The sequence below is a fragment of the Thunnus albacares genome, chromosome 13 (genome assembly GCF_914725855.1).
Source record: "Thunnus albacares chromosome 13, fThuAlb1.1, whole genome shotgun sequence".
Classification (NCBI taxonomy): domain Eukaryota; kingdom Metazoa; phylum Chordata; class Actinopteri; order Scombriformes; family Scombridae; genus Thunnus; species Thunnus albacares.
The window spans coordinates 8,170,292-8,195,352 of record NC_058118.1 but is presented as its reverse complement, the minus strand read 5'-3'; the positions used below and the strand labels follow the sequence as shown (position 1 = coordinate 8,195,352).

At 37.6% G+C, this 25,061-nt stretch overlaps 2 protein-coding genes across 3 annotated transcripts; one reads left to right on the top strand and one right to left on the bottom strand.

The window, feature by feature from the left end:
• Window positions 1–1,789: 1,789 nt before the first annotated feature.
• On the top strand, window positions 1,790–8,173 carry tmlhe (trimethyllysine hydroxylase, epsilon). Of its 2 annotated transcripts, XM_044371533.1 has the most exons (8): window positions 1,792–2,046; window positions 2,165–2,276; window positions 2,394–2,570; window positions 5,437–5,716; window positions 5,896–6,015; window positions 6,304–6,540; window positions 6,960–7,098; window positions 7,272–8,173. In XM_044371533.1, the coding sequence occupies exons 3-8, from the start codon at window positions 2,417–2,419 to the stop codon at window positions 7,401–7,403; spliced, it is 1,062 nt and encodes a 353-aa protein (XP_044227468.1). In that variant the 5' UTR covers window positions 1,792–2,046; window positions 2,165–2,276; window positions 2,394–2,416; the 3' UTR covers window positions 7,404–8,173. The 2 variants fall into 2 exon arrangements, with proteins under 2 accessions (XP_044227467.1, XP_044227468.1); XM_044371532.1 differs by having other exon boundaries at window positions 1,790–2,276.
• A 102-nt stretch (window positions 8,174–8,275) lies between these two features.
• Window positions 8,276–14,533, bottom strand: LOC122996018 (V-set and immunoglobulin domain-containing protein 1-like). Its single transcript, XM_044371534.1, has 7 exons — window positions 14,414–14,533; window positions 14,113–14,273; window positions 12,734–12,941; window positions 10,825–10,980; window positions 10,634–10,750; window positions 10,380–10,524; window positions 8,276–10,301 (listed from the first exon to the last, which is right to left on the bottom strand). Exons 1-7 carry the CDS (start codon window positions 14,454–14,456, stop codon window positions 10,205–10,207), a joined length of 927 nt encoding a protein of 308 aa, XP_044227469.1. The 5' UTR covers window positions 14,457–14,533; the 3' UTR covers window positions 8,276–10,204.
• Between the last annotated feature and the right edge of the window lie 10,528 nt (window positions 14,534–25,061).

The window sequence follows — 25,061 nt, the reverse complement described above, 5'->3', positions numbered from 1 at the left end:
CTGTCAGAATACCTTCTTAGTAAAAGAAATGTGGCAGAAAACACAGGAAACAGAAAAGAAAGAGGGGGCTTACTTTATCATAGAAAAAACAGTGGAAAAAAGCAATTTTGCCTACAAAAGAAAAGATTCAGTTGTCATAACCAGGTTGAGGCTTGGGGATTGTGGTCTTTGGAAGGCCTTTGGAGGAAGCTGTTCAAAGACCTGTGAGCAGCTGGACAAACAGTTTTTGGATCCTTCCATGGAAACTGCTCAGATTGGTACTTGGAATTTTAAGACTTTTGATCATAACCAGACATAGAATTTAGTATTTCATAGCATGAAGAATATGTTAGACCTGCAATAAAACATATTTTGCAAGCTCAGGCACTATTTTTTTAAATTTAATTTTACACTAAAGCCTGTGACGGGGGTGGAAAGAGTCAAAGTAATATGGCCAAAATTCTCTCTGTTGTCAAAGCTAACAGCACACTTAGCATGCAGCTAAATGAGAAAATCATGTTTTATATAAATACATTTTGAAATTTTCATTTAAAAGTAGTTTTCCCATGTTTTTTGAGTGATGATGTGGATATGTTATGCTTGACAGAGAAGGTTTTGAAAGAAAAATGTATCAAAAAATGTTCTAAAAGAAAACCAAAACTAACCAGCATTTGAATTTGTCTTCTTCAAACTCTTAAATGATGTAATTTCCTCTTAGTGATGTCACTTAAATGACATAAACTTAAACTTCAGGGTGCAGAAATACATTAGTGTGACAGGGTGGAACATGAAACTTATGGACATACATTAATCATTCTATTTTAACCAAAATATGTGTTGTGTGTTTTTTTTTTGTTTTTTGTTTTTTAAAATTTGATTAATATTGATCAGAGTGGACATAAGAAAATGACTATAGTTTAACAGAATAATAGTTTAACAGTATAAGAATATAAAAAATGCAATTTCATTATTTATTTTTATTTTACTTCATGCTAATAAGTACACTTGAATTAGTGTCCTCAGCCATTGAAAACAATATTGACGTTTTGTAACAGTTTTCATGGAATGACTCCTTCTACTCTGCACACTTTACTGAACCTGCATAACTGGAATAAAATGAAGAAACTGATGGAGTATCAGTATTATTACCAGTATTGGACTGTATAACAAAATATAAATAATTGTCAAAAGGAACATCAATAACAAACAGCAGAGGACGAGAGAGTAGAGATGGTTGCTGATGCAGCAAGAATGTTTTTGGATATTGTGGAGATTACTGGAGATGAAGTGCAGGGCTGTGACGAGAGGCTTCCAGGCCCTCTCAGAGGCTAAATTGAGAAGTTATATTAGAGAATAGGATGAGGGGTGGGGAAGAACTTTATTTATTTACTTATTTTCATTTTATTTTACTTTATATATAATCATTTAGATTAGATAGGAGAATTAAGTATTATTTTAAATCCAACCGCCTTTAAAAACAACGAAGAAGAAGAAGACAAACAGTAGGCCAAATTTGTTTTCCTAGGACGGCGAAGTCATAATCCGCTCTACTCTGCCTCTGATTAGCCAGTACTCGTTGGTTGTGTTGTTTAGGTGCCGTACTTTGCCGTATAAATAATCTTAACGTATAACTCTTTATACGGCTCTGGTTAGATTTAGGTGTGAAGAGTGATATTGGTTTGGGTTTTGGTAAAAATATCAAGGAAATCCAATCAGAGGCAGAGTAGGGCGGGTCATGACTTCGCCATCCTGGGAAAAAAACTGCTAACAGTAGATGGCAGCAGTACGCCACTGCAGCATCTAGTCTGTTTATTCCAAAGAAGAAGAAGAAGAAGAAGGAGCTGACTTTGTGATTTGTAATGGCAGGTTGTTAAACATTACACCTAACAACAGGCGAAACCATGTAGTGTTTAATAATTAATCTCGGACTTACTTTTCGAAGTAATATATTTTATGAGATTAAACACTTGCCTGTGTGAAAGTGAAGCGCCAAAGGAGTAAAAAAGCGCACTACTAGACTATTTGTGGTGGGGGTCTGTACCGACTGCACGGTGACTCCTCAGGAAAGTACGTTAGAGTGTATTTTAAGGTGCGAGTTTATTTAATTGATCAATTGATCAAAACTATGTTTACTCCCGCGATGTTCGGGACGTTAAATAGTAAACTGCGACCTGCTTATAAACAGACTCAGCTACTGTGTAGCCTCAGAAACACACAGATACCATGGAGACACAAGACGCAGACCCGAGCCTGCTCTGCGCCTGCAGCGACTTTCCACTTACTTGATGACTGTCTTGGTGAGTTTAATGACATCCTTGTAACCCAGTTACAACCAGAAGTGTTATTTCTGACAAATCTTTTGTTTTACTTTATTAAAACCACCCGTCAATAACCTCTGAATATGAATTCACCAGTGCTCAACTATGGAGGCACCCCTATGCATTTTAACTACGTGTGGCTTCGGGATCACTGTCGCTCTGCCTCTTCATACAACGCCAAGACTAACCAGAGAAACCTGGACACTGGAGGTATAGACCTCACCATTCGCCCTGATAATACAAGAGTGGAGGATGGTCATCTCGTCCTCACGTGTAAGTCAGTTATAAGTGCAGTACTGTTAAACTGAATGTCTGGAAACTAAAGGATGAGTTGCTGAAGCGGTGAGTGTTGAAGTTAAATACAGCTGTCTGCACCTCTGCATTCAATATAAATGCAGAGTAATGACTCAGTCAGTTATTAACTCATAAAACAAGGCTGGATTGCTAACTGGGCAAGATGACAGCTGCCCTCAGATGGCCAGGTTCACTACATGTCAGCTGGTGGTCATTTGAATAATTGCAAATTTGTTGAAGAAGTAGCAAAATATCAACTAAAGTAGGTTCTGCATTGCTGCATGTGCACGACAATGTGTCAAAATCTGTTTTTAAGACTATATTTTGTGCTCATGTAGTGCGTATTCTTAAATAAAGATGCATTTAATCAAATTGCTTGATAAAGTACCTGACACACAGAAAACCTGGGGCCTGGTAGCACCCCATCATAGGAGTGCTGATTGGTACTCTGGGTCTCTCTGGGTTTATACAGTGGTAAAGCAGTCATGTGTAGTCTGCTGTGTGCACAGTACTGGGCCAACTACAAATGTTTATCCCAGTGCTTTTAACAATTAACAACATTTAATAAATTAACCTCTGACAGTTGTAAAGGACATCACAAGAAATTTATGAATGGTTGGAGCAAAGAACCTTATAGTTTCAGGCTTAAAGGCCAGAGAAATAAACATTGATTTTTGCATTTAACAACAAAAGTCATTATTTGGATACATTCAGATTTAATATATTTTGATATTATGTTATTCATAATCTACTCAAATAAATCACAGCTTGTTTAACACACAGTTATACATGGTATGTTACAAAATGTATTCCAAAAAATTCCAGTAATCTTTTCAAAATCCTTGTATCAGCCATTGACAAAAGTAATGGTTTTCACTGAGTCAGCAAAGGTTTAAGAAAATATGTACCAAAGACACTAATCCATAAAAGATTAAACAACACGGCACTACATCATGTAGCCTGAGTTCAGATTTAATCATTTACTTTTAGTGAACTGATAAATTGCATCCAGGAATTGTCTCTAGGTATCTCTGCTTGTAATAAACTAAGAGATAATGTATTTGAAGCATGCTAATTTTTGGCGTTCATTTCTAGTTTGGCACTTGCACACAACACATAAGGAGAATATACTGTAGCTGTAAATGACAACAGTGAAGGCACATAATTATGACACATGACATATAATGTTCTCTCCACAGGGTCATATTCTATTGTCTAAAGATTCAAAGGGTGCAATCAGGTAATGAAATAACACCCTTGACTGTTTCAGTTGTATGTCATAAAACGTGATGAAAGGGCATTATGTAACCAGGGTTTAGATTCTAATCTCCATTATAATCAGGGAATTGCAACATATGGAAACAGTTGGCCTCAAATGGACAATGTCACAAAAAAGATGAGACTGAAAATATATTACATGCTTATTTAATGTATTCTGTGGAGAAATCAAAGCTGCCAGTTTTCAGACACAATGAAAAAGAAGTGTAAACATCAAAGCTTTTGTTATTGTGTCCAATACAGCTGGTGAACACATTTTATTCTAGAAAACTGTAACACCACCCAAGAAGCATCTTGGCTTTGAGGCAGAGATGACTGGTTTTGCACAGGATGCAGAAAGGATTATAGATTTCTCTCACATTACTCACCAGTGAAGAAACACTTTCCATAGCCATAGCAAAGCCATGTTAGAGGAACAAACAATCCCACAACAGCCAGGTGTGGAAATAGAAACAGGTGTTGCCAGTGAAATCTGCTGGCTTCATGTGCAAGCACTCAACCTTAAGTTTCCCCTGCCTTGTCACCACACAGCTTTAATGTCTGTGACCCCTCATTCCAGCTTGGGGCAGCTCTAACATGAGCAGTAAGCCTGCTGGAACATTCAGTTTTTAAAATGGGGAGCACAATATGGACTGGAGGATACATCACTGCAAGCTTTTAATACCATAGCAGTGCAGTCAGAGTCTGGTAGCTTGGAGATGCCCGTGCTTTCTCTTTCGCCTGTGGCACTCAGGGTCATGCTAAAAACTGATGCCTCCCTGTAGGCTGCTCCAGCATTTTTGGCGCAGAGGATGGACTGTCACAGTGTTTTTATGTACACACTAGAGTGACACTGTATCTTACATAAAGTGACAAATGAGGACGTGCCAGCCTCAAGACAGTTGATGATGCACATACTCCTGTGGGCGTACTGGTAATTATGCCTCTCCCTGTTAGTGGTGCATACTCAAGGTCAGTCGAGTCTAAGTGTGCACATTCTCTCTATCCATGAACAGTTTTTATTCTGCAAGTGCAGCCTACTCTAGCAGCACATCTAGTTACCAAAAAAGGTCTTTACCTATTTCACCCCATCCCTCAGATCCCATGGATTCTGGACAAGAAGATGGCAGAACAGACGATATCTCATTCAGATAGCTTCGTATTAGCCATCATTGACTTAGTCTTCTAAATACTCAATCTCAATGGTGCAAGGGCCCTCATGGATATTCATGTTGCACGCGGATCAGAGCCCCATTTACTCATTTGCTGCATGCATACATGCATATTGTATATGGCAAGCTTTTATGAGCTGAGTTTCCAGTATACTTGAATCCAGCAGTTGGATAAAGAGAAAATGTCTTATATGTTACTTATTAACCTGGCCAGTCATGATCATTTTAGATGTGTGTTGCTAATATTGAACAACAAATTAAGTTAGCATTTTGACAATATAAGTTGAATCATCACCCTGAATATGCTTTAACCTTTTGTTCAGAATTGATAAAGACAAGTCGAAATCATGTCAACCATAGTATTAAATGCGCTTGAGTTATACGGAATACCAATATTTTTCTTCTCTGCTTCCCAGGGCCTGGTGGTCATGTATCAAAGTACAGCCTGGGCTGGCTAGCTGAGAACAGCTATGAAAGACAGAAGCAGATGACTGTACAGCCACGCGTCCTTTGGAATTCAGACATCTATACAAAAGCAAACATATCTTCTGCCAAATGGGACAAGTTTATGAGCTGTGATGATGAACTAAAGAAGTTTCTTCAGAGCTATCTTCTGTATGGGATCGCTTTTGTCGATGATGTCCCAGCTACAGTTGAGGCCACAGAGGCAGTTACCCAGAGAGTCAGTCTTATCAGGTATGAAGTGCTTCTTTTTGGCCTGTGCTACAGTGCAACTGTGTTTCCTACTAATTATAAACATACACACTATTCTGCATTTGCATTCTGTGGCAACAATCACTGGTAATACAGGAAATGTTCGGCCTTGTCTAATTATTCCTAATCCACCTGTGTTTTGTGTGTTACTTGTCCACAAGAGAGACTACATATGGACGAATGTGGTCCTTCACTTCAGATTTTTCCAGAGGAGACACTGCCTACAGCCAGCTGGCCCTAGACCGTCACACTGACACCTCATACTTTCAGGAACCATGTGGGTAAGGTCTGAGGTGGGATTTCAAAACACCCCCGAAGAAATTAAAGAGAAGGGAGACAATGTGTCCTTCCAGGAACAATGTTAGGCTGAATAATCCACAGATTATTCACAATGTCCACAATGTTTTCTTTATACTGAACAGTTTTACATACCCTTACCTAAACCCAAGAAATGTAATGTTGTTAGTATTTTTTCTAGCAACCCATGCAGTGGTTTTAAAAAACAGTTTATTATGGTAATTTTATTGCACCATTTTACTGCTTTAATACTGTGTTTTTTGTTGTTGCAGAATTCAGGTTTTCCATTGCCTCAAGCATGAGGGAACTGGAGGAAGGACACTACTTGTGGATGGTTTCTATGCTGCTGAAAAATTACGGCAGAAGTCACCTGAAAATTTCGAGCTGCTTGCCCGTACACCCATCAGACACGAGTACATTGAAAACACTGACAACCACCGAAACCACATGACAGGCATCGGCCCTCTGGTTAATGTCTATCCTTGGAACAATGAAGTTTACATGATCCGGTATGTCAGTGATTTCATTTTGAATGATGTTTTTCTTACTCATTTTTGTGCAATAGTGAATTATTAGACATCTATACTTATATAGCGTTCTAAGAAGGAGTTTGAGTGGAGGTCAGGTATTGGAGGGGTGATTTAAAAAAAGCTTTAAACATCCCTTCAAGACATATAAAAATACTTTGCTTTGTCTGTCTGTGTCCTACTTCACCAAAAACTTTTCTTTTAGAAGTAATAGGTGATCATTTCCTAACAAAGGAACTTATTAAAAGTTTAAGGAATTTTGTACAAAGCTTATCTTTTGCTATGTTTTTTAAGGCTACATTAAAAGATTTTTAACAATTATATCATTGATGATTGTTATTTTTCCAAAGAAATTAACTTAAAAGAGGCTGCTTTTTTCTTTTAACTTTTTTTTTTAACAGATACAACAACTATGACAGATCAGTGATTAACACAATCCCCCATGATGCTGTTCAGCGCTGGTATGTGGCACATCGAGAGTTGACCACAGAACTAAGGCGTCCAGAGAACGAGCTGTGGGTGAAACTGACTCCAGGAAAAGTAAGAAGGTTACATTTCTTAAAGGGAAAACAATAATTATAAATGCTTCTCCAAATGTCAAAATCAATCAATGAATATACAGCTTTAAGATAATTGAAGAGTAAATAGAAAGATGCAAATGTCATTGTAATTCAGTGTAATCTAAGGATTTTACCCTCTCTTGTCTTCATGAGGTGATTTTCATTGACAACTGGCGTGTCATGCATGGGAGGGAGTCTTTCACTGGTCTGAGGCAACTCTGCGGATGCTATCTGACCAGAGACGACATCCTCAGCACTGCACGCTGCTTCGATCTGCAGGCATGACCCTGGACAAGAAGGTCCCTTCACTTCTGTGCCTTATCAGTTGGCCTGTAATGTACAGCAGGTTTAAATCTCAGATGCTGAAAATTCTCTTGATTCAAGACAATCAACCAGTCCCACTCATGGTGCATATTGTACCTCACCTATCCCTGTGTATTCTTTTGTAATTGATGTTTGTTCCCAAACAGCTTGCAATTGTTGAGCTCATACAATCATATGATCAAATGAAATGATGTAATGGAGAATTGAGCAAAATGCATTAAGAAGTCAGTGAGTTACAGTCATGTTTACTGCACAGTGTTGTGTTTGGCAAACAAGTATAGTATTGGATGTTGAGTTAAAATACTGAACATGTAGGTCTTCATGACAAAAAGCTGTGGAGCAATAAAAGAAAAACAACTCCATTGTTAGAATCCAAAGTCCAAGAGTTCAAGTGACACCAGCATTATTGTATTCTACAGTAGTGAGGTGTGTGTGCGTACACGTGATGGTTTTTAGAATCACTGTCAAATACCCATCTACAGATATGATGAAGTCAGAAATAATAATTCAAAATTGTCAGAATACTGACGGCCAGTATGCAAAGGAACAAATGAGCCACTTTGTTACATAAAATGTACATAGTTGCACACAATTTATGAGTAATTACTCTTGACTAATATTTATTGTTATTTACTTATTATTTGAGATGTATACCTTATCATAATTGCAGTTTTAATTGAATTTCTGTATGTTTCCACCTCCTAACAGTAAAACCATCATTTGAAGCCTGAGACCAGACTCAGCCATATTCACTATTTCAAAAACAATGTGCCCAGAGTGTGTAAAGATGGCTGACTTTATTGGTAGGGTGATTATGTGTTTTTCCCACTGTGTAAGTGTGGAACTGTCCTCAAATGCTGCCAAACAAGCTCTATGAGTTTATGACTCTATGGCTGTGGTACAATGTTGGCAGTGATTTATACAACAGCAGCTCACTGAAAACAGACAAAGGCAAATTAGGTTGGTAAAATCTATTTAAAGCTAATGTGTAATCTGTGTAAGACTAATTAAAATTAAGGTGCTGTGAGTAAAGTATACTCACCATTTGTCTCCATAAAGACATCAAGTAGCTCTTTAATATTTCTTAGTGAAAGGAAACATATTGAAAGCGCTGCCTTCACACTTGTCAAATATTCATAAATTTGTGGATACTAGTTTTGCTTTGTCAGAGGGTACACAAGATGCCTTGCATTAAATTTATGGATTTGGTTGTGCCAAAGAAAGAGCCGTTTAATATTTGCTTTTACTAATGGGGAAATAAATAAGGTTGCCCTGAATCTGTAGTACAAAATGTCCATAATTCATATGCAGCTGTTAATATAGTTGGAGATCAAAACCAACGACCCAGTGATTTCTGGCTTTTACTTTTTGTCCTGGAATGAAATGGATCAAGTTTTTCAGCGCTGTCCTAACCATTTATAACTTGAATTAAAATATGGAAAGGTGTAGAGTAATCTGAAGACATGTACATGTGTATTCTTGATATGTAAAAGTAAGATCTCAGTCAAACATACGGTGGACTATTTCAGAATTAAACCCTTATTTTGAAGGACAATCTGTGGGAAAAGACTTATCTGACACTGAGGTTTTAATTTTATTCTTAATATGAGGTCACACAGATCACTGGTTTCTCCCCTTTGAGTGGTGAAACAGATGTCTACTGTACAGTTGAATGGCTCCTTGTCTGCGAGAACCCACCGGAAGCATGTAAGCAAAACCAAAGTGTAGAACCAAGACGCTCAAGTTAGAGAATCCAAACCTACACGTGTGTGAAAATAGTAAGAGTCGTGAGTATAGGCTTGTTTTCTTCCTCCATTCGGGTAGCCACATGGCTTACACAATACTCAAGAAAGAAGGACACTGAAACCCACATGTCAAATCTTCGTAGTCCAAGGGACTCTAACCTGACACTATGCTTGAGTTTTAGTGTGAGGCTCCAACGTAAGTCTGCTGCCACCTAGATGATACTTGATATAGTCAGCTATGGTCAAACAGGAAGCAGCATGAATCAGCAACTCAGAAAAACATTATTTAATCATGATCTGCAAATTGCTTGAACATTATTAAACAAAATAGTCATACTTCATCTACAGTTGCTTTACAGTTCTTATTACCAAAGATCAATTAACCTTTCAATCTTGCTGTTTGTAATAGCCATTTAGTATGAAAAAGGATTTGATTTTTTATTGTAGCTGTAATATTTAACATATTTTATGATTTTTATCATTGAGTTTTAAAACAACAATGTCTTACTATAAAAAACAAACAAGCAAACAAAAAAACTTAACTGTAAAAGACAAAAACACATGTTATTGTAACCCCCAGTATTAGGACATCAGTGATCAATTTATCACATTGATCCTTTGCATGATGCAGACTCTGCAAGTGTCATTAAACATACCTACATGTTTTGATTCTTACAATAAATTCAGATATTGGTTCTGATGTAATGTAAATCTAAGACCGAATGAGTCATCAATATGCACTGATTGTCACACTTACTATTAAATGGTAAGACAAACAAATGAAAGCACTAAGAACAAACTAAAAAATGCTTTGTGTGGTCTAACACTACAAGAAAAGCTGTAGAAGACTGAACTGATTGTGAGCAGAATAACTTTTTTGATTCACAACACATGTAACAAAGCACGGACATGAGCTTCATCATGTTGATTAAATCTGAGAATGACGTATCTGGAAGACTGAACATCCTGTTGTTCAGAACTGTGACGTCATCCCAGTTGTTTTCACCAGGCCTTTTTTTAGGCTTGGGGGTCATCTGCCTCAGCGTGGCGGTTGCCGGCTGTGGTTGCTACGGGAACGCTGTCTGAGGCTTCCTGAGCCTGTGGAGGGCTCCTCCTAGTGGACAGAGAGAGAGTTAATGTTACACCCTTCAATTACAAACGACATGATGAAATGTAGCATTAAGATCCTCACTTCATCTCGTTGGCCTCCGACATTTTGAGCGCTCTGTATTTGTGCTTCTTCACGGTGTGAGCGATGAACCACACAATTAGGATGATCAGGAGACATCCGAGCAATGCGCCGATCACTGCACCAGCAATCACCCCGTCTCCCGCTTCTGTACACACACACAAGTTTTTACCCATGAATGAAGCCCTTTTTATGATCTCAGCTGATGTACTTTTTTGTACAGATATTCTCAAAAGTAAAAGTAAATGTGAACATACCAGGACTCAGCTCGATAGTGCAAGTTGAAAATCCCACTGCATTTGTAGCATTGCACTGGTACTCCCCAAACTCAAACTGGGATATATTTCTGATTTCCAATATTCCAGTTTTGGTCACTGAAGAAACAAGTGCACATGTGTTTCATAAAAAGGATGAATGTGCACATATTTATATCACAAGCAGTACTCACCTCTTCCCAGTATGGGCCTCCTTGTCCTTGTCTGATCCAGTCTGATCCAGGTGTATGTTGGGGTCGGGCTCCCACGCTCACTGTGGCAGGTCAGAGTGACCAGGTGACCTGATTCCACGTCACCGTGGACAGCGCAATAAGGAACAGAGGGCCTCTCTGACAGACCACAAGGAGGATGCAAGAGTTTATATAGGTGATATATTCAGTCTTAGATCTACTAGACATTATTATGCAGCGCATGCATCATATGTTGAGACCATTGACATTTTTCATAGCATTTCAGCAAGAGTTTCTGGCTGAAATAATCAGCTTAGGTAAGAATATAGAATTTGATGGAACATTTAAATTGTAATAAGAGGCAATTATCATTTTAATGCTAACAAGACTTTGCTTAGTCAAAATAGGTCATGAAAGTCATATCAAAGTGGAGAAAAGGTGTGTAACAAAGACCGTTTTCAGATTTGAGTTTGTTGAAAACCTTGTTAATCAAACACAGTGTCACATGTCTCATCATTAGTCATCATGAGGTGGGAAGTGTGTTGGGAGTGTCCTCACAAGTCTACTGCTCCTGAGTTGAGACTGAATCCTTTCTGTGTATTTCATGGTGCCTGACTATTCATCATTAGGCTTTTCAATATTGATATGACGACTCTGCTAAAACATTTTTACAATTGTGTTTTCACATTAGTTAAATATTGATTAGGAACATAAATATTACCATAGTATAATATGTAAAAGTAAGTGATGAAAATTGTCTTTGATCCCATGATAATCAGCATGAGAACATCCATACATATTCATACGGTGCTTATTCATGCATCACATTCAGTGTGTAGAAAGTGTCCTGCAAACATTTTCATATGAAGTGTGGTTAGCATGCAGCAGATGCTGATATATATTCTGTATGCAGTACAAGGATGCAGTCACAGTCCTACTCTAATTTCCAACACTGACAATGAGGAGACTGCTGCAGTAACCATGGAAACTACTGAGGATACTGAGGCCTGCGAGGTTGTCCTGGTAACTCGGTGAATGAGAGGATTCAAACTGAATGTAATTCCCTAATCGCACTATTCAGGGCCACTATTTTAATAGATGTGTTAATGTTACGACACTGATAATAGATGCTGTAATCTCAGATGTGGATTTCACCCACAGTAATTCAGACTGGAATTTTGTGTTACTCAGGTGAAAGTAAAAGAATCGTTCACTCAGACATGACTTAAGTAGCCCTACTTTCCTTGAAAAACATTAAGGGGGGACAAAATGACAAATGTGGAAGCAGAAGGGTTACTGTTGGATCCTAAAAATGTTAAAATACAAATTTAGATTACAAATAAAACTTCAATGTTACATTATTTTCATTCTCAGAGACCAGAAACTTCAAAGAGACTGCTGGTGTGCTTCGGCTCTCCCTTTCCAGGTATAGCCACACCTTTACAATCGAGAATAATGGTCGACGCACCAGCAGGAGGTTCAGATTAGGCCTTTTCACTTTTTTAAAAGCTGTTTCAAACAGCACCAGCAGCTTATGCTGTCAGACTAGACCCATGTCCAGGTGTGAACACTACTTCGAAAGTAGAACATCGGAGCGCCATTTTGACACAAAAATAATCAGTCACTCTTACTTCCTCTCATAATGCAAATATTCAAGCGATACTACTAACGGGTGTGGTCCAGTTGTATGAAATCTCCTACACACTCATTGTATTCTCTTCTTATATTACTTGAAGTAACGACCAGTCGGTGAATAAACTCACCGTAGGGAAGTTTAAATTTGCAATATTAAAAGTTCTTCTTTTTTCTTGAAGGTGTTTAACTTAAATCTGAGAGGGTACAATAAAGTACTTGAATATTGATAATGCAGTCAAAACACTTTCGACACCTCCCTGGAGTTAACCAAACTTACCGAGAACTTTCACATGGATATTGACCTGAGACTGTCCGGACACATCAGGAAGGTTGTGAACCTCACAGGTGTAGACTCCGGCATCAGATGGCTGCATGTCGCTGATTATTATTGAGGCGTTTTTGGTTTTGCTGGGATCAGGGGGAGGCTGAATCCGGCCCTCATAAGATTTCAAAGTGACAGACTTTCCTCCTTGATAGTAATACACCTAAAAGCAAACGGCAAGAAATCAACACAGTAAAGACACTTTCCAAATGATACCATAGTAAAAACTCATGTTGTGGGGCTGGTTTGTTCGAGAGGTCTGAATGTAATCATTTAGAGAAATGAATTCAAAGTTGGCTAACTAAATTTATAGATACAGAAACTCAGTTTTACATTGGAGTTGTGCTCAACTCAGACTGTGAGGTCAACTCAGGCACATTTTATTCAGTCTCTGCTTGCTAGGTACCATGTACATTTCTTTAAAAGCATTTTTTTTTAGTTGGATAAAACTGCACTTAAGAAAAGCAGCTGCAGTTGGTTAAATTGGCATTATAAAAAAAAACAGATTTTTTACTTATTCAAAAACAGCACTAAAAAACAGTAATACATATTCTTGACTAAGTACATGTCAAATAAAAAAAAAGTTGTCCTAAGGGCCTGAATGATTTACTTTTAGTGTAATTACATCAATTGGATGGTAACATTTTATGTAAAAAGCAACTTGACTATCTGTGACTCTGACAATTAATCATACACATTACTATCTGCAATGATTCTGTTTTGTTTTTTTAAAATAAAATCTGTTATTATCTGACTTCTCAGTCACGGGCTTTGTTGTATCAGCAAGGTGTGGTTCCTAACAGTTCATCAAGAACACGCTGTATTTGGAAAAATTGAGCTAACCTGTGTGTGTGCACGAGCAGGTTTTTTTGCTGAATATTCAAGCTTTATAGAGTTTCTGTGAGTATTTCAAAATACAAGCAAGTTAAACTCTGAATATCCTCCTAAATGCTGAGTTTTGTGGTGAGATTCCGCCCAGTTTAAATCCAACTGAAGTGTTGTTTCCGTAATTAGGCCCAAAATGACATAAATGCCAGTCAACATGCTGTGTAACGTGTTTGGTAAAGAGCTGTAATTTTGACCTCTATGGTGGTGAAGCACACAAGCTTGAAAGAAACACAGAATGACTGATGTCTTACCAAGGCTTGCTGCCTTGTACAATCATTAAACAAACACAGTGAGCTACTGGACAAACTTTGAGGAAAAATGATTACTTTTGTGCTCAATCAAATTTTTATTTAATTTAACAATTTGAATTATTCTTATTCGTCACATTTGATCAAATCTGCTTCATTTGGTGCAGAGCTTGGATCTGAGCAGCAGTGTGTATCTACCTGTTGTGGGGACATGGAAGACGATGAAACAAAGTCCCACTGGATGGTAAGGCTGGTGGTCGGTTCATTAGTCTCAAAGTTACACTGGAGAAGGACATTTTCTCCCTTTGTAACATTGACATATTTGTGCAGAGTTGTGACTGTGATCAGCTCAACACATCCTACAAAAGAACAAGTTTACCAGGTTTCAAGTATCATTGGTTAAATCCAAAACCGCGCATTCTTCACTAAATGCACCATGTAATTCAAAAACTCCCTAAAACACAGAATCACAAGAGGAAAAATAATGAAATATAGTTACCTATTATGCTTGTAAGCACCAATAAGCGCAGCATGGAGCACATCTTCACAAAATGTTGGAGTATGCTCACAGATCTGAAACAAAGAAAAAACTGAACTTGGCCACTGAGTCCCTAACTCTCGCAAGCAGCGCCGGCAGAGTGTGTGTAACGTTACAGTTTCATAGGTAAGGGTACATTATGCTTCGTAATGGACTGGCTGATACTGTGCATGTTGATAACACAATGTTTGCATATCCATGTTTGCCAGACTGGGTGTGTATACTCTGTTGTTTTTCAAAAACCACTGATTTAGCCGTTAATTTTGGGTGGAGGCAGATTAAAAGGAGATTTTTTTCCTCACACATATACATATAACTCAGTAAATGCAGTGTACATTAAAAAACAAACAAACGAACAAAAAAACAGCAAAAGAAGTCAAAGCAGCCTATAGTGTGTGTTTCAGGTTGTTGACTTTATATGGCAGCTTAGGGGCACAGTGTGTTGTGACACTGATGGCTAATTCATTTTTCAGTGCTTTGGCAGTAGTTTAGCTACAGCTCATCACTCCATCCTCCTTGTCTTGTAAGTCATTCTCGGTCAGGGCTTCTGGCGAAGGAATTAATGTAATTTAATCTCCACCTGGCCTTTATCACTCGCCTCAAGGAAGTGTAAGCCAAAGCACTGCAACATGCTGCTTATCATTGGGGAGTTCACTCCCTGGTGCTGCGTACTTAATAAAGGCAGTTTCACCTTTGTCGTTTTCGCTCACACAGTGTAGAGCACAGTGCTGACAGAGAGAGACAGTGAATCACACATGATTAATTGTCTATAATTAGCAGAAGCTGACATAAGTGATTAACAATGTGAAAAATGTTGATCAGGGGTGACTGAAGAGGTGACGGAGGGAGGCTGTGGATAATGTGGGAAGTGGAGGCAAGCATGTAGAGCTCATTATCCTGAAGGCACTTGATAGGCTGGGAAGTTAGATGATCTCAGTGTCTTAAAACTTTATCTGAACTTGTGTTGGCGGCTATGTGTTTAGGCGGAACTGTACTGCGCCAAAACAAGGGGCAAATAAATGAAATCAACAGCATGACTCATGACCAACTTATCAGCGTCCAAGACCGAGAAACATTTAAAAATCATCTTGCCAGCATGAGTAAATAAGAGATAATGGGGTTGAATTAATTTTGTATTTGAATAAAATAAATTTTAAAAAATGAATAAAATCATTAATAATGCATTAGTTGAATGCACAGTTAAATTTTGGAACTGGGTGTTATTCATTCTGACATAAGTTGTTCATCAGATCCAGAAAAAATACAGTGAATGCTCCCTTGTTCGATTGTTCCCTTTGTATTTCCTCATCGTGAAAGTCTGCAGCCATGCTAGCAGCTCTGTGAGGCTGTACTCGAGCTAAAGGCTAACATCAGCATGCTAACATGCTCAAAATAATAATACCAAATTTGACTGGATGGCTGAGATGGAAAAGTAAGGGCATCACCAACATGGATATCTGTTCCAAATTAATGTTTTGTTGAATCAGTTTTTTGCTTCTTCCTGGTGCTCTTCATGATTTGTGTGCTGTCTTGTAAATGCTGATTTTGTTGATTTTGCTGTCATTTTGGCATCTTATTAACCTGTTACTTCATTGGTTTTGGAACATCTTGGTGAAGGACTGCAGTTGAAAATTAGCCAGCTGGTGAATACTGGTACATTTACAGAAATTTTGATTAATGCGTGTCGCCCTTATCCTCCTCTGGGGACCATGAATATCTGTACAAAATATCATGGCAGCCCATCCAATAGAGAGGATTTTCAGTTTTTAAATGTTAGATTGTTGCCATTTTATGACAGATTCACCTCTCAGCATACTATACTTATTCTTAATGATATTATTATACGTGTGTGGAGGGCCGATGACAAATCCAACCTCCTGCATGCACAAACCTCGAGAGCTGTGTCATACAGTGAAATGAAACTTGCTGGTCCTGGAAATGTGTCCTACTCAGACCTACAGCAGCAGGTTTCAGTGTAATACCTCCACACAGACTTATTCATCCGCCCCCTCCAACCAGTGTTTCCGTGTCAGCAGACTGTGAGGAGGTGTGAATCAGAGCTTTGGCTCAGATGGGGTGAGTACACATTTAAGGTGTGGTGTTGTTTTTCCACTTTTTTCTGTTTGACAGACCTGTGTAATGATAGCTTTGACATTACAACAACAACATATACTCAAGTATTTATAAGTGAATTGTTTTATTAATGTATTTATCCACTTACTGTATTTTGTAGCAGTATAGTTTGGTTGAGATACTGTTACTGCTGTTGCTTTTAATGTGGATGCAGTTCAGATGTAGACCAGCAGATGACAGGCCAGGCTGTTAGATATTGAGTGTTTGTGTGTGTGTGTGTGTGTGTGTGTGTGTGTGTGTGTGTGTGTGTGTGTGTGTGTGTTGAGGCAGCCGATGGCACTAGAGACAGGAGCGCCACACTCCGGCTTTGGCAGGCCTCACTCCTCCTCACTCTCCTCTCCCACTCTCAACAGCCTTGGAAAAAAATATATAGGCCAGACATTTAGCATGACTTCACTTACTATCCCTACAGCTACCAAGCACCACTTATAAAAATAGTGATGGTACAAAACCAAATCATATGCGAGAATAACAGCACAGAGCCACAAACAGTAGTGCGAAACATCATCTGACTTGTGCAGAGGAAAAGGTCTCCTTTGCATTGCTTTTTTTTTTTCCCTTGGCACTAAAAGCAAATGCAGTGACACTGAACTATCATCTTACATCGGCATCAAATGCAAGCATGAAACACTGCTTTCACAAAGATTGACACAAGTGTGGAAATAAACCTACAAAAAAAAAAAAAAAAAAGTGGGGCACTCACAGTCAGAGGCAATATCTCCTGATACTTTTGTCATCTCTGAAATTCAGTCTGTTATTGGCGTAGGTGACCTATCATGAACTGTCTAAGGAAGAAAACATGAAACAAGGGGCAGAGGAAGAAGAAGAAGAGTAAGTTTACATCAACAAACAGTCTCCAGTAATAGACAGCCTGTCAGTGCTGCATATGAGCTCTAACTTTCATACAGTGTTGGCAGTAAAAAAAGGAGTGAGCACACACAGTTGACCCTTACTGGCGTAGAGAAACATTATGCCTTCCTGAGACACATTATGTTCCCATATCCACTTTGTCTAAAGGCAGTTTTGATCATCTAAAATGTGTCCTTCTGTGACTGTCTTCATTCCAGGGGAAAATGCCAAAATAAATTAAGGAGGATGTTGAGATTTGCCAGAAAAGTATAATTTGATGTGATCTTATCCAGATTTCACTTTTGCATGTACCAAACTAATGTTTTGAAGTGATTCTTGCACTGCGCTCTCTACCTCTAAGATAAAATACTGATCTCCATGCATTGTACATACCTTCTTACTGTACATTCATCATACAAAAATGCAGAGTTTACATTTTCTCTGGCACATAGTATATGAGCCAGAGAAATACTATATGTGCATTTTATATGTTTATATAATTTCTTCTTTAACTGCCCCACCGACACCATCCTTTTTGCTATACCCTAGGATTTTCGAAATGATGCCCCTGGGGGGTGGATTTAGTGGTTCAGCGATGGTCACATTGCATAAAAGAGATGTGTCTTAATATTTTATTAGACACATTATGTTTCCACTCTTCTTTGTCTCTTCACTCGCTTTTCAACCCCCAAACAAGAACTCCATGGCAACACAGATGAACATCCTGTAAAAGGAAAATAGATGGACACACCGGGCCACAAGAGGAGCATGGTTTGACATTTTATCATGTCAAAAACTGCGCCTTTACTTGAGAACTTGAGATTTTTGTTTTGGGAGTAACTAACAGATATAACTGTTTATTGGCTGAATAATTGATTATTTTAGTGGGCATTATCTATTATCTAGGTTTATCTTTGCCCTGAATCCAAAAAATCTACTGTTTATTACTGATTTATGTCTTTGTTAACATGAGCTGTGCTTGAAATATAGGATTAATTTAAGGTGTTGCATGACTGTGACAATCACAACTGTAAGATCAAAAGCTTTACATTAATCTGCAAGTTGCATAAGAACAAATGTTCAAATCATATTCCATAAAAAACTGTAGGTCAACCTTAACACATTGGTTAGAATAAGTGAAGACAATTTATTAAAAATTATGTCAGTGGCAGAAAGCACAAACAGGCATTCTAAGTCACAAAACCAAAGCATCCTTGCTTTTTGACTGCTTTCTGTTTTTTTTCCCCCACAGAGGAACAGCCATCAATTTCTGACCCATGTTAATGCACCCTTTCAATATTTTATGTTTTTATATGGAGTGCTGACAATAGAACACGGAAATGGAAGGCACATTTTGCTGAGCTACTTCAGCGGCTCTGTATCCATTTTCTTAACAGAGCTGTGCTCTCCAATGCAGAAAGAGCCAATCTGCGGAGAGAGAGAGAGATGAAAATACAGGCAAATTCAGCAACAGCAAACCTGCTGAGCATTATTACGTTTATCTTTCACCCACAGCAGTATTTTCTCTACACATTGTTGTTCTGCTTGTGTGGTTTTTCAAAGGCTACTTTCAGTAAATTGTAATAAGTTGTGAAGAGTATCATTTGATCTTGATTTCACACGGGTGATTTCTATACATCACTTCATATTGGACATATTATTTATATACCTTAGCTCCTCTCAAGGTGAACTGACTTAGCAATGTAATCAGCTAAACATGATGAAATACAACACACACAATAACAGCAACAACAAAAAAGCTTAGACACACAGTAAGTTTAAACACAGTAAGGAAGCACCCTGTGAAAGTTGAGGGCCATAGATCTTAAGCCACTTACCCACAAGGTAAAAGATTTGTGGTCAGATTTAAATAAATGCCACTTCAGAGGAATATAGAAAAGCACTTTTGGGCATAAAGATTGGAAATCAATCACAAAAATATTGTATCCAAGTGCAATTAGATTTTATAATGGTGTTTTTGTGTATGCTTCTTTGGAAGACATGAGAAAACTTAAACTTACAGTAAATAGAAGTCAGTCTATTTAATCTCCTCACTTCCTGCTAGTATACATTCAAACAGACTTGACTAAAGCGCTGCGATCAGATCCCATGGTATGTTTTTCAGATGGTCCAGATGATTGTTTGGGTCAAGGATGCATTAGCATTAAACTGTAGCTCCATTATCTCTTATTGGTGATGCTGTAAAGTCATATTTTAAACAAGCTGCTTCATCACAACTTTTTATGACCTGCACACATATCAGTGACATTGATTCTGTCCAAGTATTAACCAGGTCCCCTGGTTATCTTTTTTCATTTGTTGGAATCAATATTTGACCTCTGACCTCACATCAGTCTTGTTAATATGTGTAAATTCTGGTATTAACAGGGTTCTCCAAAGCTCAAGAAGAAGAGTAGTCGAGTATAGTCACTGATCAATTGTTTAACAACAGAGATTTTCAAATAACGACGCTACATTTTTAAAATACATAACTGACATGCTTGATTATACACTGTAGCACTATATAGAAATAAAAACATCTGCAATGTGGCGGTACTTATTTCAACTTAACTTAATTCTTATTCAATATTACCCTTTAATACTTTTCATATTATTTTACTAAATATAATATTGTTCCCTTTTCATATAACAAGAAATGTGTAAGAAATTAGTATCATTAATTTATCAACAATGTTGTTTCAGTGTTTTAACCATTAAATTTTTTTTTCTGTCAATTGAGAAAGAATCCTAAAATTATGTATCAATTTTAATGCTACATCATTATATTTAAAAACAACAATCTGTGGATTAGCGTCTTAGTCTCTATTTTCTGACAAACCATCTTGTGTAAAATACATTGGTACATACGACGCACTGTATACACTGTAAATTTAGAGAATGATTCTCTCCCTCTTAACTGTGCTGCTGCATGCCTTTTCTTGCCCCTATGCATTATTTATATTAAAACAGCCATGTCTCAAAAAAGAACGATATATGGAGCAGAAAAAAGGGGAACTGGTGAAAAACAAGAGCGAGGTAGGCTGTAGCTATTATTTTAATGGTTGCTAGGTGGCTGTTTTGCATGTTTGAAGTTAGACCTACAGCTGCTACCCAGCTCGATAGCTTAACCAAACCCTTTTCTTTTTTTTCTTTTTTTTAACCAAATCAAATTATACACCAACTATTAGGCATTTTAATTTTTCGAAAAGAATTAGTGGATCATTGCGCATGTGAACGACCTTAACAACCAGAGATTCTTGCAACCCCCCTTTTTTAGACCATTTTCCTGTGTACCATTAACCTTTTCATTCAACTCTGAGTAATTACCACATAAAAACAAATACTAGAGTAAACTTTAACAACATCTTTGCCACTTAAACTAATCAAGGATGACTGCAGTATGGTAAGTTAATCTATTCTATCTTTTCTTTTTCAGTTGCATTAAACATTGTTTGGTGCCCATTCCCTGCCTATGTTTAATGAAACAGACTAAACAACATAATTCATCAGCTTCTGATAGGTCTTTTCATGGAAGACGCTGGCTCACTATGATGATTTACTGGGATACTTGAATAGAACAGAGTCATTGTTAATGTGATTGGTAACATATGTGCTTTTCCTACAATGGCAAGTTCAAATGTCTGCAATGGAAAAGGCCTATTGGCTGGCAGCACAGATAACTTGACAGAAACAAGCAGATACAAGTCCAAGTAGTATACTGTACAAACTGGCCTCAAAGTACTGAATATCAATATTTGCTTTCAGTGTGACATCACACTGAGGAGCAGCTCTGATTGGCTTGTTCAAACGCTGCTATTTCATCACTCAAAAACATGTGGTTCAGTACTGTCTTGACAGCATATTAAAAGCAAAAGAGCAGAAAAATCCTTTTCCCATACTGTGAAACCCACTTTTCACAAACTCTAAGAAATGGTGGGCATAAGTATGATCATCAATGGGTTTTTTTATTTTGTTTTTTTTTTCTGATTATTTTCTGCAATTCTTCACCTTTATTGGATAGTTGTTGTTGGTGATACAGACAGAAAACACAGGGAGAGAGAGAATGTGTTGCAGATCATACCCCAGTATGACATACAACAAAAGCTAAAATCAAACCAGGGATGTTTCAGTTATATGATCTGAACCACAAGACCACCAGGATGTCATATCACTGTTCTTTCTTTTTTGAAGAACTGAATTTTTATATTTATTTTTTATTTTTACTGTTCTAAAACAATTGTATTGAATCGATGAGTATTTCAAATGCTTCAAATTCAAATAGGTTTTTGTGAGTCAGGATTTCTAGGCCAACAGATTAGGGAATATACTGTAATACTCTCTAATTCAGTTTTATCTATTATGCCTTGGACTGTATAATAAAATAATATTTCCACATCATAAGTGACTATCATAGACTCATTTAGACTTTGTACGGTAATAACATCAGTAAATTATGCATCACCATATCCCAGACCCCAATCCTTTCATAAATTATACTCGCTGTAAATCCTAAATGCTGCACACCATGCTGTGTACGTGTCATTTGTATGCATGTGCGCCATACCGTTTACACATGAGGCCTCGGGTCCTGCTCCTGATGACAGTGAAGTATTAGTGTCTGGGGATGTCACTGCTCCAAAATCATTAATGACGCTTAAAACTGATGACTTTTTAAAGCCATTGATGCACAATTAATAACACACTCTGGTATGTGATGATTTCAGTTAACGACTTAAAAGGCCCGATCAAGATTTTTCTCTGACCATATAAATTACAAGTGCGTTGATATTCACATATAATTTCAGAGTTTGCCATGAAAAGTACATCCATCCATTTTCTAAACTGCTTATGCTGTTAAGGGTCACAGTGATGCTGGAATCCATCCCAGCATGCATTGGGCATGAGGCAGGGCTCACCCTAGACATGTTACCAGTCTATCACAGAGAGACACACACATGTAGACAGACACATTCACACTCACATTCACACCTACGGGCAATTTTGAGTCTCCAGTGGACCATGTCTTTGGTCTGTGGGAGGAAACTGGAGCACCCGGAGGACATCCACACAGACACAGAGAGAATATGCAAACTCCACACAGAAAGGCTTCTGAAATTCATACAGAGTATAAGAAAGCTGAGATTTTTGTGCTTGTCAGCTGTTATGGGCCTGTTTTCCAGATGGATATACAAACAGTACTGATGTAAACAGACCTTAAACAGCATTAATAACTTAGTAATTTCACTATGTATTAAAAGTTCATTTGGAAGTGGGAGGTTCCAGTTATTTATTTTCAGTTTTGGTGGTGTGGCACAGTTTTTGAGCCACAGATTGTGCTTTTAATCAGATTATTGTTTCACTTGGGACTCAAACATGAGACTGAGGTTGCACCCGAAGGCTCCCACAACACCACCACTCTGCTCTGAATCTATAAATCAATGAGCTGGTTTGGACTGCAATTCATTGTTTCCTAATGCTTAGAGGCATATGTGGAACATAATATTTCAAATGTCTCACTGGATCATTACAGTTCTCTGTGCTCTAGGTGCAGTCACATTTAGAGGCCGTTCTCTTCACCTTCACCACAGAAACATTCAGTGAGCCCAGAGTGCATCCTAAAGAAAAAAAAATCAAAATGTGCTGCCATATATAGTGTCATGTCCTCGAGGACAAAAAGTCTCAGCAAAAAGTTTGCATCTGTGCAAAACAAATTAATTATCTAGAGCTTTGTAGGCGCAGAACTCAAACTTCACTTGTAAGTTTTAACTGCCCCAGACAGGCCACAATGCTACAGTACATTGTCCCAACCTGTACTACATTGTTACTCATGTTATATTTGCCAACCATGTAAAAAAAAAAGAAAAAAAAAAAGAGATAATTTAATAGTTCCTGAATTGAAAATGGGGCAAATATTACACTTGTCAGCAGGAGTCACTTTGCGTCTTTATTCAGGAAATAGGGTATGAAAGGAGGTATATTCTCATAAACGCGCAATGTTTTATAATCAAATTAAAAGAAGACACTCTTGATTTTTCTTAAATTTTGTTATTGGACTGTCTTCATATCCAACAGTCCTCATCAAAAGCAAGACACCAACTAAGAGGTGAGAGCTCTGACAACAACCTGGAATAGCAATGGTAAATACCTGATTTTATCCTCTTGTTTTGCAACATTGTATGCTATTTACCTTTTGGGGACCAATATCTTAAAATAAATTAATAAAAAGTCAAAGGAAACAATGCTGTATATTAGTCCTCAAAGGGCAAATGAAAAGACATTAGCTTTCTTTACTGTATAAGCCTTTATTTGTAAAAAGTCTGTTGTTTGAATGATAACCCTTTTTATACCACATACTTGAACACCTTGTATTTGTAAAAAACACATTTTGTTCAAACACCTAAAAAAGCTGATTGACACTATAACATTAATTTGCACTGACAAAAAAAATACAACTTCATACTACACAAATGTTGATTCCATGAGTACTGATACTCCAAATGAAATCAAACACCTTATTAAACAACTGAATCAAATAAGCGCCCAATGTGAACAAAACAATTACAGTACAAAAACCAAATGCATTTTTCTTCCAGTGCCAGTATATCAGATGAATTACATTTCCTTCTTATGATAAAACAACAACAACAGTAAGAATAACAATCCATAACAAATGCAACAAATACAATAAATCAGAAATGAACACAGAAATGAATAAAATCATTTACTAATTCATATTCAAAAATAAATGGGCTGTTGGTTTTGTGGGTTTCTTTCTTTTTGTTGCCAATTTTTTTTTTTTTTTTAGAAAGTGTTGGAAAATCTTTCATACCTACTGGTTAAACATGAGATAGTCTCCCTGGTAGGCTCTTTCAAAGTGGGAGGTATACTGATGTGTAACTGGGAATCAGCACAGCTTCTGGCAAGTATCATCACACAGTAATCGACAACAGACCATAACCAGAGGCAACTTATTAAAGAGAAAATACAGGGAACACCCACTCAGTGTGCAATCACATGGCTTACGTTCAGATGCTACTGGTGAGCATCCTTTACATCCTTTGTAGTTGAAGGGCGATTGATGTTAATGCTTATGCTGAACCTGATAAAACTACAGCATGCACTTTGTGCATCTATTCCAAATTGCGTGATTTACAGTAAGTACATTTTATAGAAGCACACATTCGCGATTCACACGAATCACACGATGTACGTTCTATGTTTACATTTTTCCTCCAGTTTTACGAACAGTTTGTTTCACAAGGTTTATAGAGCTGGCTGTAAAACAAGTGCAATTTGAGCATGTAAACACTGGATCTTTCTTTTTCCTGGCTGTGGAGATGAATCTGATGTGTGTGGAGTAAAAATATATGAAAATAAACCTTTCAAAACTCAGGTCATGCAAAACAAAACCTACAAGGTATACAAAATAATGAATGCACCAACAAAAGTTCTTCCAACAGCGAGGAGTCTGTCAGCCTTGTTCTGGTGTTCAGTGGATGAAATTTTCTTGCATGGTTATGGTCCACTGTTTTATTAGAGGTCAGCCTCAGGCTATTAATAACTCAGCCCATTATGCATATCTTTGTTTAATTCTGTCTGGGAGTGGTGTTAGTCCCAAATGAAACGC